The sequence below is a fragment of the Alnus glutinosa genome, chromosome 10 (assembly GCF_958979055.1).
Source record: "Alnus glutinosa chromosome 10, dhAlnGlut1.1, whole genome shotgun sequence".
In the NCBI taxonomy this organism is placed as follows: Eukaryota; Viridiplantae; Streptophyta; class Magnoliopsida; order Fagales; family Betulaceae; genus Alnus; species Alnus glutinosa.
Window position 1 is genome coordinate 28,364,528 of NC_084895.1, and position 19,667 is coordinate 28,384,194.

The 19,667-nt window shown below is 33.9% G+C and overlaps 2 protein-coding genes across 4 annotated transcripts; both read right to left on the reverse strand.

The window, feature by feature from the left end:
• Positions 1-223: 223 nt before the first annotated feature.
• Positions 224-4,529, reverse strand: LOC133879550 (beta-glucosidase 17-like). 3 transcript variants are annotated; one of them, XM_062318157.1, is made up of 13 exons: positions 4,357-4,529; positions 4,162-4,231; positions 3,980-4,038; positions 3,767-3,842; positions 3,562-3,639; positions 3,394-3,481; positions 2,838-3,090; positions 2,524-2,639; positions 1,742-1,959; positions 1,425-1,456; positions 1,206-1,308; positions 1,009-1,117; positions 226-691 (listed from the first exon to the last, which is right to left on the reverse strand). In XM_062318157.1, the coding sequence occupies exons 1-13, from the start codon at positions 4,483-4,485 to the stop codon at positions 484-486; spliced, it is 1,539 nt and encodes a 512-aa protein (XP_062174141.1). In that variant the 5' UTR covers positions 4,486-4,529; the 3' UTR covers positions 226-483. The 3 variants fall into 3 exon arrangements, with proteins under 3 accessions (XP_062174142.1, XP_062174141.1, XP_062174143.1); XM_062318159.1 differs by lacking the exon at positions 226-691 and having other exon boundaries at positions 1,406-1,456; XM_062318158.1 differs by lacking the exons at positions 4,162-4,231; positions 4,357-4,529 and having other exon boundaries at positions 224-691; positions 3,562-3,691; positions 3,784-3,842; positions 3,980-4,039.
• A 1,402-nt stretch (positions 4,530-5,931) lies between these two features.
• LOC133879552 (vicianin hydrolase-like) lies at positions 5,932-13,864 on the reverse strand. Its single transcript, XM_062318162.1, has 13 exons — positions 13,703-13,864; positions 11,693-11,762; positions 10,875-10,933; positions 10,706-10,781; positions 10,439-10,516; positions 9,832-9,919; positions 9,480-9,732; positions 8,818-8,933; positions 7,799-8,019; positions 7,668-7,699; positions 7,446-7,548; positions 7,006-7,117; positions 5,932-6,100 (listed from the first exon to the last, which is right to left on the reverse strand). The coding sequence occupies exons 1-13, from the start codon at positions 13,862-13,864 to the stop codon at positions 5,932-5,934; spliced, it is 1,539 nt and encodes a 512-aa protein (XP_062174146.1).
• Positions 13,865-19,667: the final 5,803 nt, after the last annotated feature.

Below are 19,667 nucleotides of genomic sequence, written 5' to 3' on the forward strand. Positions count from 1 at the left end.
ACACAAGGCCAGAGTCGGCCAAATTTCATCATCTAGCCCAAAATAGGGTTGAAAAAAAAAAAAAAAAAAAACCAGAAAAAGAACTTTCAAAACCAATGCACAAGGAGCGGATATGTTTGTTAATGTGTTTTGATGAGTATTTTTTGTTTTTGATTTAAAAAAGGGTTCTGATATGACATAAATATAAATACTATTTTTTGTATTTTGAGCTGTTTATTAATGTTTAAGTCTGGAGAAATGAAAAAAAAAAACACAAACAAAGATGGTTACCATTCATATCCCTCTGAGTTGTGTGGTTTCTTTTACAATCTTTGGTGGTAAGGCAAACTAGAAAACCCAAAAAATGGTTCTTCCTATTAAGTATCAAGAGAAGGTAGAAGTAGTACTTAATTTTCAGAATGATAAATACTGAAAATATTTGAAGTATAGAACAAATTACAGCCATTATTTTAGCCTACAACATGTCATTCTCTTTCATTTCCATTACTGAGAGTACAACAATGGCTGGCTTTTGGTCACACTTCCATTTTGAAGGAAATCTTCTAACCATAAAGCAGAGTGTTTCATATATCTTCTCAACCCATTTTTGTAATCTACATAGTTGATGCCAAGCCGATATGTATAACCAAATTCCCATTCGAAGTCATCAAGAAATGACCACACATAGTATCCCCTAACATCAACTCCATCCCTGCCAAAACCTTATCAGTTAATATTTAAGATCTCCGCTCTGATATTACGTTAAATCAAACTATTTATTTCAAAAATTTAAGCTTATTGGAAAGTGTAATTCTACATACTACTACACTCTCATTCCACTGAGTTGATGTGACAATAGCCGTCGATCGTTGGTTTTTATTTTTATTTTCTAACAATGACGGATGAACTCTGCTACATCAGCTGAGTAGGATGAGAGTGAGATGATGGTATAGTATGTAGTATTACTCTATAAAAAAAAATGAATTTAATTATTTAATTACTATTCTAACCGTGTTTGTTCATACTCACTTGATTACTGTCAAGAGACTTGATAGATGGAGTTGGAGATACTTTAACCTCAAGCTATCACAGAGAAAATCTTCCATTGGCAATGAGTTATTATTTACATCACTCAATCCTGTAAAAACCAAATGCATTAGTTTGATATACATGATACAAATTGTAAGTGAACTAATTATAGAGGAAAACATAATGTTTGTTTTTACCGTTTTCTGTAATGACAATAGGTGGATTGTTGAAATTTCTCTTAACGTATAGCACAAAGTCTCGAATCCCCCTTGGATAAATGTAAAGCCAGCCAGAAGGTGTCTAAAAAATCATATTTGTGACATTCTTTGCTTAGTAAAATATGAGTATGATCATGCATGTTCATGAATATGTCAATGCAAGGGTGTAGGTGAGAGACAGAGAGAAAGAGAGATTACTGGTTCACCAACAGGAATGCCATCTTTCTCCGCTGTGAAAACATATGGCATGACCATGTCAGTATAAGTTAAATTGTTTTAGACTGCTATTGTTAGGAGTAATGCAACTTTTACTACAAGTTTCTTATAAAATGATATGCCAATCCACGTGATATTTGCCATGTTAGCCACTAAAACATAGATTGTTACATGGCAGTTCACACGTTTACAAATTAACGTGGTAGTTTACGTGATATTTATTAAGTTAGCTACTAAAATGCAAACTGTGACGTGAGGTTTATGCTCATCATTCATAAGGTTGTGAGTTTTAGACTTACTGGTGAGATCTACATGGCTATCTGTTGTGTAACTTAAGTTGAGGCTGCTAGAGGATGTAGAGTCATCTGCATATCTTGCAGTGTAGTAATTTAGCCCAAGGAAATCAAGAGACCCCTTTACCATATTGGATTCTGCTTCAGTGAAGTTGGGCAGTCGATTCCCCACCAAAGCTCTCATGGACTCTGGGTAGTCACCATATGTAATTGGATTAACAAACCTGGACAGTAATTATAGTGATGGTAATGATGATGAAGTTAATGAAAATAGCAATAATAATAATAAACAAATATAATTAAGAAGAAGAGTAAGGACCAAAGGGCACTGGCACACAAAATATTCGACTGCATTATATCCCATCATTAACATAGTGATAGATTATTAGTGTCAACTTCTCGTGTATGGCTGTAGCATGCATCTATGGTTGTTGCTATTAAAATCCTCATATATATTCACTTATATTTCAAAATATCAATTGAACTCTATAAATTTCATCTTCAGTGCCTATCTGAGCTTAGTTTTTCTCAAGAATCTAATCTTGGTATTTTCTATCCTCACATATTTTCTCCAATTTGATATATAACTATTATCTATGCAGTTGAAATTCTAAGCATAATCATGAGAAGGGCTGTCAGTATTAGCTCATATCATGTTGAGTAACACATGATTGTTAGAGAATTTCTAAAAGATGTAAAAATTGAACAGATCACTGGAATAAGGACCATAGAAACTCTCTTGATAAAACATGTTTCTTCACATGACAGAGCACTAGCTGAAAACTCACCATCCAAATGCAAAATCAAGAGCTCTAGATGCAGCCTTGCTGCTAGCAACCGTTTGGTACTTGGGCACCATCCAATAAGTTGATACTGTAATCCCAATTTCACCCATTTGAGAAGCCTGCAAAAGTTAAATTCCGTCTGTCATATGTATCCTGCCATTTCTACTCCAAATACTTGATGAGGAAGTGTTAGAAGATTAACAAAATAATTACATTTACCCTTTTCTATCCGCTTAAACTTTTGAGATAGCGATTTAACATAGATATGACACTTGTGAAAAAGACAATTGTCAAAAGCTATAGTTACGAGCACAAACCTGATACTTCTCCCTGTACAAATTTACAGCAGTTGCATGAGAAAGAATAATGTTATGGGCTACCACATATGGTTCTGTTGCTGAGTTTCCAGCCGTGCAGTTCCCTTCATAGTTAGAACATCGGCCAGGTGCCACGTTCCCGGTTGCATAACCTTCACTACTGAATGTATTTGGCTCGTTAAAAGTGACCCACTTCTTCACTCTGTCGCCAAATTCTTTGAAGCAGAAGTTCGCATAGTCTCTATAATCATTCCTAATGATTGGAGCATGAACAATTGCCAATTAGCTAGTCTGCATACTTTTCTCTTTTCCAATATCTATATATATATTTTTGATAACGTAGAATCCCTTCAAGGCAGGGTTACTTCGTAACCCATCCTTGCCGGGTAAACCGTGTGATGGCTATCCCGCCCGCAAAAACCATGCATCGGTTGAGTGAAGACTCGAACAGCCGATTTCATGGTACTAATCACACGAATCGACCATTCGAATTGATCTCTTTTCCAATATTTGGCTAATTGATAATCATTCCTAGTTGATGGCATGTCAAACTTACACAATGTTTGTGCTCAAGAATCCACCATACTCATCTTCAAGTGCTTGTGGAACATCCCAATGGAACAAAGTGACAAAAGGTTGTATACCTGCATATCCTTGCGAAACTTAGGAAGGAAATGCACCACAGCAAATTATGGTTGGGATGAGAGGGAGAATGAGGTTTTACCATTATGTAGGAGCTCATTAATGAGTTCATTGTAGAATTCAACACCTTCTTGGTTCACTCCTCCACTAAGTTTTCCCTCTAAGAACAGAAATAGACTTGGTTTGTCTCTTTTGAGAAAATTACTGAAAATCTGCTACGCAAAAATAAACGGCGGAGATTGTAGGATAGGAGAAAATGCCAAAGGCAGAATCAAGGATGATCTTACTAGGTAGAACTCTGGACCATGAGATGGAAAATCTGAAGGAGTCTAAACCAATTCTTTTCATCAGAGCTATATCTTCCTGAAATAAAAATAAAAATATAGCTCGCTTTTCTTATCAGATTCACAAAAGAAAGAAAGAAATATGTTTTTTTGGCACCTCATAATTAATTATCACTCTGTCTGAGAGGCCAGACATAAAAGTCAATTAAATCATACCTTAAAACGATAATAAAAATCTTCGGCTATGTCCCCTGTAGCCTGGCCCAAAATTTTTTCTGCAGGACACCATCAAATTTCTCAGTAACCGTCACAAGAGGTATATATATGGTAGTGGGTCACACACGTGGACCCATGGAAAGAATGTACCAAAGAATTAAAACAGTGATGAAGAGAGAGACCCGGATGCATCCTAGTGAAAGTATCCCATATGCTTAACCCTTTGCCATGCTCGTATGCCGCCCCTTCATACTTCAAACGAAAAGAAAACACCAAAGATAATGAAAGAGAAACGTGTATATATATATGTGTGTGTGTGTGTGTGAGAGAGAGAGAGATAGAGAGAGCAATGTAGGAGATATCTGACATTGCCATACCTGGTAAGCACTTGACCCTGCTCCAAATACAAAACCTGCCGGAAAATCTCTCCGGTTAAGACCTTCAGAGCAGGCAAAACAATAGGCGAGGGCCAGAAGATAGAAGTGAAGAAGGTGAGAAATGTCCATGCTGACTTCTTGCTGCGTACCACTCTGATCTCCTACTCCTTATTTGTTTGGTGGTGATATATATGGACCAAATTAACATATAATTAGAAGTTTCAAACACTTATATGTGGCCTTGGCTGCAAAATACAAGGCCTACCATACAAGTGTACACTGTATAATAAACTATATATTGAATGGCAATTTGAAATTTGACTTGGAGTGCATTTGGTTTAGCGGTTTCGAAACGGGTGATTTGAAAAAATAACGATTTTAAAACGCAGTTAATGAAAGTGCAATTATTAAAAGAACATAAATTTCATACAAACCGATTTATAATAGTGTTACAATTAAACCAGTTTGTAAGAAATTTCTGTCATTGTTAAAACATAATTAAGTGTTTGGTAAAATTACAGTTCGACCTTTAAAATTGTGACTTTAGCAACGCTTTCAAATCATCATTTTTTTAAACACGCTCTCAAACAAGACATTTTTTGCAATTTTGTTTTAAAATGCGCATTTGGCGCCTGCAAAATGGCGGGGCGAAACACACTCTTCAACACTTCTCTAACGATTCTTGCTTTACTTTATGGTTCTTCTAGATAAGCAAGTTCCATGTGTTGGTTGAGTTGCTGAAGCATATAGCATATTAGGTGTAGCAAGAATGGTAGGTGCATAATTTGTGCAGTGGTTGATTATATTAATAAAATCGATCAAGACATTTTTGCCATCACATAATCATGCTAGATGCTGGTCATGGGCTTAATTAATGATCTGTTTTTGGCATTCACTATACAATTGGTAGAACCGATTTTCACAATAAATGCTTGCTGAAATTCTTCTTAATATAGTTCTGCAAAGTTAATACCTTTGAGTAATTAGTACTCATGTATGTAGTAGATGTGCCATTTATTCCGACCGGGATCCCGGCAATTAGTCCCTGGCCGGCCTTTTGAGTGCTTGTCCCAAATAATTTTGTTTAGACAGGTGAGTTCCATTCAAGACTTCTCACAAGAGGAAGTGAGTGATTGACCAGAGCATGCACACCCAAGTTAATGTAGTGGAAATGAAGATAGAGAAATGAAGATCAACTGGAAAGCCCAAGTCAACCACCAAGAGGAAGTTTGAATGGTAAGTCGAGTCTTGATAAAAGTCTGTCATGACATGACAATTTCTCAGTGTTTGTAGGACAAGAGACTATCATTTCCTTCTTCATTTTTCCTCTCAAAACTCTTTTTCCAGAAGATATGGAAGAGATTTTGTATATTGTTTAATTTGTCAAGTGAGTTTTGCTTGCTGGAGAGAGACTTTTGTTCAATTGTGTAGAATGAAAAAAAAAAAAAAAAAAAAAATTAATTCAAAAAAGAAACCTCTAAATTCTAATAAATAAATAAATCATGAAGCTAGCTAGGCTGGAGATCGAAAGACTATTTTCTCTCTTTATTTGCTTTAATTTCTCCTTATTACATCTTATTTTCGGAGGAACATCTTGAACCAAAAAGCAGAGTACTTGAGGTATCTTTTCAAATTGTCCTTAAAATCCACAAAAACGAGGCCATATCGATAGGTGTAACCCCCATCCCATTCAAAGTTGTCAAGAAGTGTCCATGCATAGTATGCCTTCACATTTACACCCCCCCTGCCAAAATTTAACCATTTTAAAATTCTCCATCAAAATTAAAAGGAAAAAAAAAAAAAGCTCTAATATAATTGGTTTATAATGTTAATAAATTATCAATTTACTTCTTAAGGCTAGAACTGTTATCAAAGAGATCCTTCCGTCTACCTTCCCTTCAATTTTGATCATATATAATAAAAAGATGACATGTGTCCTGTTTAATAAACTTATAAAAAATGTTAATTTTATAAGTTTAAGTATAAAAAAAAAAATTCTGGAAAAATTTGGTTTTTCTTTTTCTTTTGTTTCTTTATATTTATAATTTATATTTTTGTTACATAATTTTTTAAAACATGAAACATGTAATCTTCTGATTGGGTATGACGTGGCAGTACCATTAAAAATTTAACGGAAGGTGAACAAAGAGATCTATTTAATAACGGTTTTAATCTTAAAGAATAAATTGATAACTTTTGAACTTTAGAGGGCGATTAGATAAAAGTCCAATAATCGGGACCATTGTAGCATTTTTCCCAAATTAAAATAGTTGACTCTATCTTTCGTTTTAAAAAAAAGGAATAAAATTTTTCTACAAACTAGGTTGCGGGAGTCTCTACAACCCCACTTCTAAAAAAGTGATATGTATTCCTTAACATTGATAAACACATATTTTTTTTTTAATACTACGTGTTTTTCACATGTTTAAAGAACACGTATCACTTTTTACTTTTTTGAGGCTGGGGTTGTAGGAACTCATACCACCTCATTTTTAAGAATTTCTGTCAAAAAAAAAAAAAATTATTAAAAATGGTATATCTTTCTTCTTCTTCTTCTTATTTTTTTTTTTTTTTTTTTTTTTTTTTTTTTTTTTTTTAATTTTATTTTAATCCATTGAGTATAATAAATACTTGTTGAACAACACTCACTTGATAGCATTCAAAAGATATGATAAATGCCCGTAATGGTATCTTATCCTCAAACTATCCTTGCGGCCAACTTTATAAATTGGTAAAGAGCTATTATTTCCGTCACCCATTCCTACAAAAAAGAGTACAATAAATAGTATTACCAATACTTGTTAAGACAAGGCACATAAAAATAAGAAAAAAAAAAAACAGTTTTCAAAAAACAAAAAGAAAAAAAAAAAAAAAAAGAGAAAAAAACTAAACTTACTGTCATCAATCTACCACCCAATTTACAACATCGCTCCAATATTTTAAGAAGAACCGTATAACAATTCGGTAAGGCAAGTTAACTAAATTGGTAGATCGGAAAAATATTACAAATTGGATGATAGATTAAACGAGGTAAGTTTCCCCTAAACAATAAAATAGATAAATAAAGAACAAGAGAGAAATTGTTATACCGTTTTCCGTTATGTATATAACAGGATTGTTGTATTTTTCTTTTATATACATCAGCAGCTCATAGAGTCCTTCAGGATAGACAAAAATCCAATCCGAAGCCGTCTGCAAAACCATTTACACCATATTGGTTCAGTAAAATGTATAAATATGCAACATAGCTCACAAAAATATAGAAATGTGCTGCGCATAGAGGGAGGGAGAAAGAGTTTGTGTATGTTTACCGGAGTTCCAATAGGAGTCCCATTTTTATAAGCTGTGACAACAAAGTACATGAATTAGGTTAGATAATAAAGGATATGATATTCTTTGAATTGCAAATAAAAGAAAAAATGATTATAATTTTGGGACATACCAGTGAGAATGGTTTGTCTATCAGTAACATAAGTGGCGTTGACACCGTTGGTCGTTGCGGTAGCAATTTCTGCATAATTTGTGGTATAATAGTTTACACCAAGAAAATCAAGGGACCCTTTTAGCAAGTTGGATTGAGCTTCCGTGAATTTTGGCAGACGATTACCCGCTGCAGACTTCATGCTTTGGGGATAGTCACCATATATAACTGGATCGACAAACCTATAGATATTGTGAATGGTATTAAGCATTTTGGTGCATATAGCAGTGACAAAGTATTGTTCTAAGAGCAATGCTACGATGACTCCAAGCTAAGAAGTAGCTCAATCAGTTAAAGACCACATCTCATAAAACGGAAGTCACTAGTATGAATTCTCTTTTCATCTTTGTCCCTCCCCTTGGTTGGTCATTTCAAAAAAAAGAAAAAAGAAAAAAAGAAAAGAGCAATGCTACATTACTTGAAAAAAAAAAAGGAAAAAAAGAAGAAGCAATGCACGACACCCTCATCTTACACATATCTTACTGGACTAATGTGACTGTTTATGAGTTTTTGGATCAGCCCTTGTTTTTTTTTTAAGAAAAAAAAAATCAAAGCCAATGGGATGAGCGTATATAGAATTTAAAATTTCTCATTGTTATAATGACATTTTTTCGTGTGAAAAAAAAAGATAAAGAATTCTTTTAAATTGGGTTGAAAAAAAATTCTTCTTATTTAGTCTAACTGGCATCTATCCTTCGAGCATATGGCATATGAGAATCATATGCCCTAAGGACAAATGTCAATTTAATAGATTGTATTGAAAGAATTTTCTCCAATCTAATTTGAAAAGAAGAAGTAATCCTACCATTTCGAGAGAATTTGGAGAAGTTATGAATGTGGAGATCATAAGTGACAAAAAATAGTCACAAACAAGTAACAAGTAAGGCTTAATTAGCCACAAGAATAAAGTAGCTAATATACTTTTTAATTATTAAAAAAAAAAAAAATTTCTTTCCAAGAATGTATCTTACGGCACTCACCATCCAAAGTAAAAATCAAGAGCTCTAGAGGCGGCCTCGCGGCAAGAAGATGTTTGGTATTTCGGCTCAAACCAATGGGTTATTGTTGTGATCCCAATTTTCCCCTTTTGATGTGGCTGCACACAATATTCATATTAAGTGAATCACAACATGTCCAGTATCTCATATTCACTTGGTTAAATAAATATAAAACTTGAATCAGTGAACATTTTTATTAGGGTTTATTTGTATATATTGTAAATAATATAAAAGAAATAAGAGCACAATGTAGCTCTCAAGGCAATTCTTAGTGGTGGACGTAGATGCCTAACAGTAACACCAAATTATTCTAAAATTCTCGTCTTTTTTCCTATTACAAATGCTATTTTTCTATTTATATTTTAATTTTTAAATTATCACATAGTATTAGAGTCAAGATCCTGAGTTCGAACTAAATATTTCCTGTGTTGGGTTTTATTTATTAAGGGGGAGTTTAAGCCTACAAATGAGGGAGAGTATTAAGACATAAATTACATAATTAAATTCATCTATTGCTATAGCTTAAACTTTTGGGACCAGTGGTGATATAACATCTATTTTGTCAAACGAAATAATTAACAAGGAGCACTATCATCTTCCTTCTTGTTTGCTTTCTTTTTTTTTTCATCTTTTTCTTTACATACCTGGTACTTGTCCTTGTACAATTTCACAGCGGCTCCATGAGCAAGAAGCAAGTTATGGGCGACAATGTAAGGTTCAGTAGCAGAGTTACCGGCTGTGCAATTCCCGACGTGCTTCGAACATCTTCCAGGTGCAAAACTGCCAGTGGCGTACCCATTGATGCTTAATACATTTGGTTCGTTCATAGTGACCCATAACTTTACTCGATCACCAAAAGTTTTGAAGCAAAAATCCGCATAATCTTGAAAGTCCTTCCTATACATTCATAGAACGGGACAATCACATTTGTTGATATGGTAACATTAATTTTTTGAGCATCGGAGATTATGTTATTTTGTTGAATTGTTGACTTACACTATCTTGGGACTTAAGGGTCCATCATATTCATCTTCAAGTGCTTGAGGAGGATCATAGTGCAAGAGAGTCACAAAGGGCTCGATACCTGCTACCCATAATATTAATTAAATGTGTATTTAGAGGCGCCTTAAGCTTTTAATAAAATTTTATTTACTTAATAAAAAAATATTAATTAAATTTCATAACGATATGCATGTATAGAACAATCCAAAGCATTAGCAAGCCTAGTTTGACAACGATTTTAAAAATGGTTTTTGTTTTCAAAACTATATATATATATATATATATATATATATATATATATATATTAAAAAGAATCATTAACAAACAATTTAAAATACAAAACACTTTTTTTTTTTTTTTGAAAAAAAAACTTTTCAAAACCATTATCAAACATATCCTAGGCCATTGATCATGACTTGTGTATGGTATATTTCCCATTTTTAATAGGATCGGATCAATAGATGTGTGAGTTAATTACCTCATTTATTTAGTTAATTAATATGATCAGAGAAATATTTTTCCCGAAGAAATTGACATGTATAGAATTAGAAAATAAAAAAAATGCTGAAAAAGAAGGGAAAAAAAGAAAAAGGAATTTGACCATTGGACAGGAGCTCGTTGATGAGGTTATTGTAGAATTTGACGCCTTGTGGGTTCACTCCCCCGCTTAATTTGCCCTCTGTAAACATAATTGGATCCATTAGAGAATTACATCGAATTGTTATATTTAATGATCACTTTAATCCAACTGGGTCCTAATTAATAAAGAGATCTCAACGATGATCCATGGTTTAGATCTTCAAATCAGATAGGAGATCGATCATCATAATGGCACCCATCTTACTTGATTAATATATTATTTACTTACTTGGTAATATTCTGGCCCATGAGATAGAAAATCTGAAGGAGTCTAATCCAATGCTTTTCATCAGTTTTACGTCCTCCTGTTGAATTTTTTGATTATCAAAAGAAATAAAATAAATAAATTTTGCGACGGTGAACCTTTATATATATATATAAACAAGCATTCTACGTACCTTATAACGATGATAAAAGTCAGAGGCTACATCTCCATTGCCACCACCCCGAATTTTTTCTGCCAAGCCATGCACCATATATATATATATATATATAAATGTCTCAAAAAAATACAAAAAAATTGAATAACAATTAGGAAAGGCATGTTAAAAAATGTTAAGAATTCCATTTATATTTTAATTTTTTTTTTCCAAACTCGATGGTCAGAATGGCTTATGAACACCATATTTAAGAGCCAAACTATCATTATAATTACATTACTCAAGCTTTTGACCTCTAATAGTTTTGTGCATTTATTATTTTTCTTGTCATTTTATTTCCTTGGATAGATGAAAGTGACAAAATGTATTTTTCTTTTCCACTTCAAATTTGTGTTCTCATCCGCTTATCACAGTAGTAATTAATGCTTCTTTTTACACATACTTAATTACTATATTCATTTTACATTGGTTGATATAACGGGTTTTATGAGAAGTCATTTAATTAGAAAAAAAAAAAAAAAAAGCTACTTAAAATATACATGTATATATATATGTTACTTAACCGATGTAAAATGGGTGTTAGCCTGCATTAAATGATACTTGAGTTTCATGGAATTAATCTTACAGTACTACTACTCTCTTCCATGGAAGTTTTTCTTGGGTGTTTTGTGTTCTATTTTACACGAAAAAAGAATAAACAATATTACTGAAAGCAAAAATAGGGAGAAGTAAAAATCAAGATCAAGTAGATACATGCATGTTTGAACATGTTTGCCGGGATTTGAGTGTTAGAATTTCAATGCCATTAAACATATAGTACAATCAGAGAGAGAGACCTGGATGTTTCTCGGTGAAAGTATCCCACGTGCAAGGTCCCTTGCCATCGATACGGGCTGCTCCTTCATACTGGCCGAAAAATAAATCATGTTTAAATTATATAGAAAAATGCTAAAGCTAGTTACAAACTTTTAGAAGTTTACAAATGACATGGCATCTGATGTGGCATTTTATTAATTGAAAAATAACATTTAAACTCATTTTAAAAAAGAAAAACACCGAATCCTCTCCGGTACTCTCTCTCTCTCTTCTCACCGGCCGGCCGGACCAACCAAATCCACGCCGATGTGCGTGGGTTGCCTGCCGGATCTCTGGCCGGATCGTCGGGGTTTAGGCTGGATCTCTCAAACCCACGCCGGTGTGCGTGGGTTTTCGGCCAGATCTGAGTTCGGGAATGGACGCTCGGTTGGATCTTATTGAGACAAGAGTTAGAAGAACTCAAGAGACAATAGTTATAAGCATTCAAGAGACAAAAGTTACATATACTCAAGAGTCAAGAGTTATAAGATGATAAGTTATTGTTAGTGTAGAAGTAAAAGAGACTTGCAACGTTCAGATTCTTTTTCTGTAAATAGGGTATTGTATGCAATGAAATATATCAAGGAAATATGTAGTCAACAAAAGGCTTTGACGTGTGGATGTAGGCTATAGGCCGAACCACCTAAAATCTGTGTTTCCTCTATTTCTTTTATATCTCTTTCAATTATAATTAGTTCTTACATGGTATCAGAACTATAAGCTAACGCCAGTATTTGATCCTGTGCAAATTCTTTTTTTTGGTTCACTCATCCTTTTGCATCTTCAATTATAACCAAAATCAAAATATCCACAAATATCCATCGTGTGCCATTTTTATTTTTTTTTTTACTTTTATTGAGTTTTCTCATCCTTCCACATTTTCTTATCTTGTACTCGAGCTATTTCTCTTTCCATGCTCATGTGAGTCTCTCTCTTTATTAAGATGACATGCCACATTGCCATTGTTTCATTTACTAGCAAATACCACCGCCCCCCAATTCTCTCTTGTTGAAAAAAGAAAAAAATGCCCAAAGAGGTTTCATGCTCATAGTTGGTTCAATTCCGACAATAGTAGCTGTTTCCAGCCAAAATTGTTGATGTCCAAATTCCGGCCATAATAGCCGATGCCGGTTAAAGTCACCGATGTCCAAGTCTCGGCCGTAGTCGTTGAAGTCCAAGTTTCGGTCATAGAAATCGATGTTCCCATTCAGGCCATAGTATGTATATATATATATTCTAGCCCTTTGATGTTCAAGATCGTTTACTCAACGTCTGTGTTATACCATTGGGTTTGCAGGGGCATATTGAGACAAGAGTTAGAAAAGCTCAAGAGACAATAGTTATAAGCATTCAAGAGACAAAAGTTACATACACTCAAGAGTTAAGAGTTACAAGATGATAAATTATTATTAGTGTAGAAGTAAAAGAGACTTATAACGTTCAGATTCTTTTTCTGTAAATAGGGTATGTATGCAATATTGAAATATATCAAGGAAATATGTAGTCAACAAAAGGCTTTGACGTGTGGATGTAGGCCATAGGCCGAACCACCTAAAATCTGTGTTTCCTCTATTTCTTTTATATCTCTTTCAATTATAATTAGTTCTTATAATAATTTATAATCTTGTAACTCTTGACTCTTGAGTGTATGTAACTTTTGTCTCTTGAATGCTTACAACTATTGTCTCTTGAGTTCTTCTAACTCTTGTCTCAATAGATCTCTGGTCGGATCTGGCGAGGTCGTCGGGGTTTAGGCTGGATCTCTCAAACCCACGCCGGTGTGCGTGGTTTCCGGCCACCCCTTGAACCTGCCGGATCTCTCTTTCACTTGCCGGCAAATTCTGACGTCAAGTTTATAAAAGAGGCTTATTAAGTTTTTCAATTAATTAAAATCATGCCGCGTAATATTCCATGATAGTTTGTAAGTTTTTTTTTTTTTTTTTTTAAGCTTCCCTTTATACTTGTAGCAGCTCTCAAATGCATGTATATACCTGGTAAGCGGCTGAAGCAGTTCCAAACGTAAAATCAGCAGGAAAAAGGCTCCGGTTGAAAGGTATCGAATAATGACTCGGTTTTGCACTTTCAGTAGTGCAAGCACACAAGGAGGCCAAGGCTAGGAGGCAGAATAGGAAACGACCTTGATGAACCGCCATGTCTAAGTTTGCTGCTTACACCTTAATTGCTACCTTAATTAATTAATCCTAGCTATATAAAGAGTTTCAGGAGGGTGTTAATTAATGTTGCTGTTGATGTACGTTGTTGTTTCTGTTTTCAAAACAGCGAAAAAAATACATATTTCATTTGCAACACGTCTTTAATTAGAGGGTTGTTTTGATTCAAGTGAAAACAAAACACTAACAACACAGAAATTCATATGGAAACAATTAAACTTTTCCCAAAAAAGCAAAACAGAAAACAATTTTCTGTTTTGTTTAGCAAATTTGTTTTTGTTTTTGTTTTGAGAACGTACTGTTTTCAAGAACAAAAATAGAAAATGATTTTCTGATTTTTTGTTTTTTGATTTTTTGTTAAAACTTGTTTGGTGTTTTTACATATTTTTTGTTTTCAATTTTGTGGTTTTTCCACCTATTGGGTGATTTCCAAACTGAATTGAACAATGTTAAAAATCTAGACTAATGCCAACCTAGCTAGTTTTTAATCACTTAATTTGCCAGTAGAAAACCTAACAAGTTTGAGCCAAATAATGTTTTAATCAAAAACCTTAAACCTTGATATAATTTGAGATCAAACTTGGCTTCTTAATTACTTTCATATGCTTATAGTATTCCAACAAATAGAACTTAATGACTTTGAAAAACATGTACTTATTTTAAACAATTTTTAAGTTGGCTAAAAAAAACCAATTTTATGAGCTTAAACTTTTGAGATATGTGATAATTTAACATGACATCAGTACTAGACATAGCTTTCATGGTGCCTCTAGTAGTCTCTTTTTGCTGCATGTGCCAAGTTTCCTCACATAAGCGTTTTTTCTTTTTTAAAAAAGCAAAGCAAACCAATTGTTATAATAGTAATGTTATTCTTTACAATAATTTATTACTCATTTTAAACAAGTTGATGTGACATGTTTTAAGTGCCTTCTGATGTCAACCGCTTCAAAAACAAAAAATAAAAAATAAAAAATAAAAAATAAAAAAAAGCCACTTAAAACACATTACGTCAATCGGTGTGAAATTAATGTGACAAATAGGTTTGAAAAGTAGCATTATACTCTTTTTATAAAACCTAAATTGTGCAGCTTTACATGCTTCGGTTCATTGGGTTGATTTTGGTTCTTAGTTGTGTGTGTGTGTGTGTGAGAGAGAGAGAGAGCATTCTTTTTAATTAAGAAGAAATCCCAAAATGAAAAGAATCAAAAGAATCTAGGACCAGCTTATAATTTGGGAGAAGAAGTAGGAAAAAGGAAAAGAAGCAAAGAAATGGAATATCTTTGTGAATATAGGGAATTGAATATGGTCAAGCTTATGTGGACCGTTTGATACTGAATAATAAATTATATATTGAATGGGGATTTGAAACGTGACTTAATGCCTGTTTCGTTTAGCGGTTTCGAAGCGTGTAATTTTAAAAAATAACGATTTTAAAACATAATTAATAAAAATACAATTTTTAAAGATAGTTACGTTAAGTACTGTTGAGTAAATTAGTCACGATTCGACCATTAAAATTGACTTCGAAGGACTTTAAAAACATGACTTTTGCAATGTTTTCAAACAATCAATTTTTTTAAACACACTCTCAAATGAAACACTTGCCGTTTAGTTTTAAGATGCGCATTTGGCGCCAGCAAAATGAGTGGCCAAACACACTCTTAAATACTTCTTTACTGATTATTGCTTAATTACTTAATGGTTTTTCCATAAAAGAAAGTTCCATGTTAACATTGTGTTGGTTGAGTACGTAGATGAATTAAGCAGAGCATATAATTAGGTGTACGTCTAGAACATTGTTAGGTGCATAATTAGCAGCGCAGTGGTTGATTAATTATACTAACAAAATCAAGACATGTTTGCCATCACAGAGTCACAGACTCATGCTAGATGCTGGTCATAGCTAGCTTACTTGGTAGAGCCGATTTTCACAATAAACGCTAGCTTGCTGAAATTCTTCTTATATATATATATAGTTCTTAATTCAAACAACAAACCAGCTGTACGTTTCTACAAAGTTAATTGTGAGCTAGTGATCAGGATATAATCAGAATATAAAAGGTGGGGTTGTGGTGAGATTTTCGTTTTGGAGGAAACTTTTGAACCATAAAGCAGATTGTTTGAGACATATATCTTCGAAGATCATTTTTGTAATCTACGTAAGTGAGGCCAAACCGAAGAGTATAACCGAATTTCCACTCAAAGTCATCGAGAAATGACCAAGCGTACGTAGTATATGATCCTCACGTCAGCTCCATCCCTGCCATTTATTCCGATTGGGATCCCAGCAATTAGTCCTTTTACGTACGTGATATCATGCATGCATTACTCTTGAAGAAGACAAAAAAAAGAATTTGATAAATGAATAATTATGTGCATCGGCACTCACTTGATAGCCTCTGAGAGATTTGACAGATGGTTGCGGTGGCAGTTTAACCTCAAGCTATCATTGAGGCCAGGGCATCTTGAAAAGAAAACACACACATATAGGTTTTATTTAACTATTGTAATCTCAAGTACACACGCACATATATAGGTTTTATTTAACGATTGTAATCTCAAGTACACTAACTAATCATTTTTTTTTTTTTTTTTTTTTTTTTTTTTTTTTTTTTTTTATAAATAAGAATTTTATTAAAAAAGCATAAGGCGCTCCTAAGCATATAGGTAATATACAGAGGAACATTCCAACTAGCCTACAAAAAGAACCCTAGAAAACCCACGAAGACCCACATACAACACCCCAAATACATTAGAAGCTCCTATCAAACAACCCAAACCAACCCCGGAACTAACCCAACCCTCCCAAAAAACAACCAAACCCAAAACACAATAGAGACCGACAACCCAAGCCGATGGAAGTCGAAAAAGACCCAAAATACAGAAAAAAAAAGAAGAGAAATACTGGGAAAAAAAAAAAGAGTGACGATGGCGTGTGGTGTCACGCGCTACCGGCGCAGAGTGGAAAGGCCACCAGTAGAAGCGGAAAACGCCAAAGAGGCCATAGGAGAGGCGCATGCACAAAGAAGAGGCCCCAAACGCCGTAGATCTAACACCCAAAAAAATGGACCAACCCTCAGCCACGCGCGCCGGAGACGACACATGGCGGCTACCCACAGCTTCGCCGACAGTTGTGAAGAACTAACTAATAATACGAGGATTAAAAGATTGTTTTTCTTACCGTACAATTTCTGTAATGTAAATAGGTGGATTGTTGAAACTTCTGCTTACATAGAGCACAACTTCTCGAATTCCTTTTGGATAAACGTAGAGCTAGCTAGAAGCAGTCTACAAAACAATTTGTAACATAGTAATTTGCTAAGTGTAGCTAGCTAGGCATATTATACTCATTTATATTTGAGCAGTGCAATGAACAAAGTTTTTCCCAAATTGGGTTGGATTGAAGGAACTTCTTTTAACTCAGTTTATTAAACTGACATGTGTTTAAACTAGGGTTAACAATTTTTAACACGATCTATGAATCTAACATGAACCAAGAACAAAAATAACAGGTTATGATTGAAAGGTCTTACCCATTTAATTAAATAGGTCGGGTTATGGTTTACCAATAATTTTATACTTATGTCTCAATTCGAATTACCCCGTACACTTAGTTTAAACATTTGTAATTATTACATATATTTTAATACATGTCAGTTTAATAGATTTGATTGAAGAAAATTTAATTTTCCAACCATGTTCGAAGAAAAACTTCATTTTCGTGCAACTGGCTCATGTGTTCAAGTATTTGTGCATTTTTTTGTGTGTGTGAGTGTGAGAGATTACAGGTTGACCAATATGAATGCCATCTTTCTCCGTTGTGGCAACAAATAATGTGAGATCGTGAGTGTCAAGTGGAAACATATGGTTAACTTTCTAAGCTCATCAAGGTCGAGGATTAATTCAGAGCTTACTGGTCAAATTTACGCCACTGTCGGTTGTGTAACTTAGGTTGACACTGCTGAAAGATGTTTAGTCTTCTGCATATTTTGCAGTGTAGTTACTTAATTACTCCAAGGAAATCATAAGACCCCTTCAACATCTTGGATTGCTTGTGTTGCAGTAAATGTGGGCAATTCCCCACTAAAGCTTGCATTGTCTCAGGATAGTCACCGAAGGTAACTGGATGAGCATACCTACACACACAATAATATATAGCAATACAAATAAAGAAGAAAAAGAAGTGCCTTAAATTACCAATTATCTAAAAAGTTTAAGTTGATAATTAAACTGAGAATCTCTGCTTTAATACAATTTAATCGTTTTAATTAATACTTTAACAAATTGCATACAAGTAAGCTTTTCCTTTGAATAGTAAACAAAAATTGTTTGTAGGCTTACTAATGACACGTACTGGGGGTCGTTTTTATTGCTACTTGGGTTTATTCCTAATAAATGGCCTTACTCAAAGACAGTCCTAATTATTGTCTTCCCAAAATAAAAGCTCATAGAGAATCCAACTCATAAAACTTACCATCCAAACATAAAATCAAAAGCTCTCGAGGCAGCCTTGCGGCAAGCAACGTACTGTTTGAAATTTGGGCACCATCCAGTCACGAGCTACTGTAATCGAAATCTTTCCCTTTTGTATGTGAAGCCTACATCAAATTCGATTCATTATATAGAATCAAATTCGATTTACTTTGGAAGACAATGGTTGAAAACCAGAACATAAAAGCTGTTTTCATGTATATCATGAGGAATATATGTAAAAGCATAACAACTTAATTTGTTAATTTTTCTTCCCTAAAGATTGTTTGCTCCTATACGTGAAGAAGGGTAGTAAAAATTATCAAACATTCAAACTCTCATATGCAATTTGTATTCACGTGTCGTGTTTGAATTGTGTCAAGACATGTGTATAAGACTATATGTGTTAAATTGAATGTGAAGACAAAATGGTTTCTTGATGGTTGCTCATTCATTTGTGTCCATCCCCCACAGACCTAAAAGACAATGTAACAAACTTTCTGCATTAAATTTTACTCAACCAAGTAATATGAACATTAAGAACAAATCTCAAAGAAAACCATACATTGAAAGAAAAAAAAAATGCAATACAATTTTTATGTCCAATTGACAAAAGTAATATTGTAGATGTATGATATTTTTGAAGAATGAGATAGTATAAGCCTTTCTCTATGCCCTGTGAGTACATTTAAAATAATAGACATCTCTTATTTCAAATTACATAGGCATGAAGAAACATATCTCTGAAACGGGTACTACATCTCACATTTTAAGATAAAACTCTAAGAGATATATAGACAAAAGCCGGCTACAAAATGCGGAACATGATAGATACAGAAGATTCCCTTATTTTCTATAACAAATAGCAAGAACAACACCTCTAGCATTGCGCAGCCTGCTGCAGAAGACACAAAATCTCTTTTATACAGCAAACATCAACAATAGTGAGATCAGAAACATGCGTGTTTCCCTTTGCATCATGTTTAATCGTATATTGTTTCCTTAGAACGCCCCCATTGAGATCTCAACAGAAGCTTGTCAAAATGGAGACAATGAACTGACCAACTCTTCTTCTTTGCTCTTTCTTCTGCTTAAGTTGTTGTTCTCATTTTCTCGCTGATCCATAATATGAAAAGGTTTTTATATCTCGAACTTTCTTTTGAAGGAGACTTGGTTGAGTTTTAATTTTGATCTGTTTGTGCGATTGGCTTTACACTCTCAGGAGCTTACGAGGTCTCACTCAGATTGGGAATCCACCGAGGAGTTGGACCCTATCTTAGGGCATATTCGGGGCGTAGCCCCTCTAGAATAGGTA

What these genes read in the sequence shown, in the direction of transcription:
- LOC133879552 (XM_062318162.1), bottom strand. Translation starts at nt 13,864, where the DNA reads ATGGCGGTTCATCAAGGTCGTTTCCTATTCTGCCTCCTAGCCTTGGCC. An exon ending in CTGCTTCAGCCGCTTACCAG is followed by an intron (nt 11,763 to 13,702) that starts GTATATACATGC and finishes TTTTTCGGCCAG; the next exon opens with TATGAAGGAGCAGCCCGTAT. An exon ending in TATATACATAACGGAAAACG is followed by an intron (nt 7,118 to 7,445) that starts GTATAACAATTT and finishes TCTTTTTTGTAG; the next exon opens with GAATGGGTGACGGAAATAAT.
- LOC133879550 (XM_062318157.1), bottom strand. Translation starts at nt 4,485, where the DNA reads ATGGACATTTCTCACCTTCTTCACTTCTATCTTCTGGCCCTCGCCTAT. An exon ending in CTTGATTTTGCATTTGGATG is followed by an intron (nt 1,960 to 2,523) that starts GTGAGTTTTCAG and finishes ATTACTGTCCAG; the next exon opens with GTTTGTTAATCCAATTACAT. An exon ending in TAGCCATGTAGATCTCACCA is followed by an intron (nt 1,457 to 1,741) that starts GTAAGTCTAAAA and finishes ATGTTTTCACAG; the next exon opens with CGGAGAAAGATGGCATTCCT.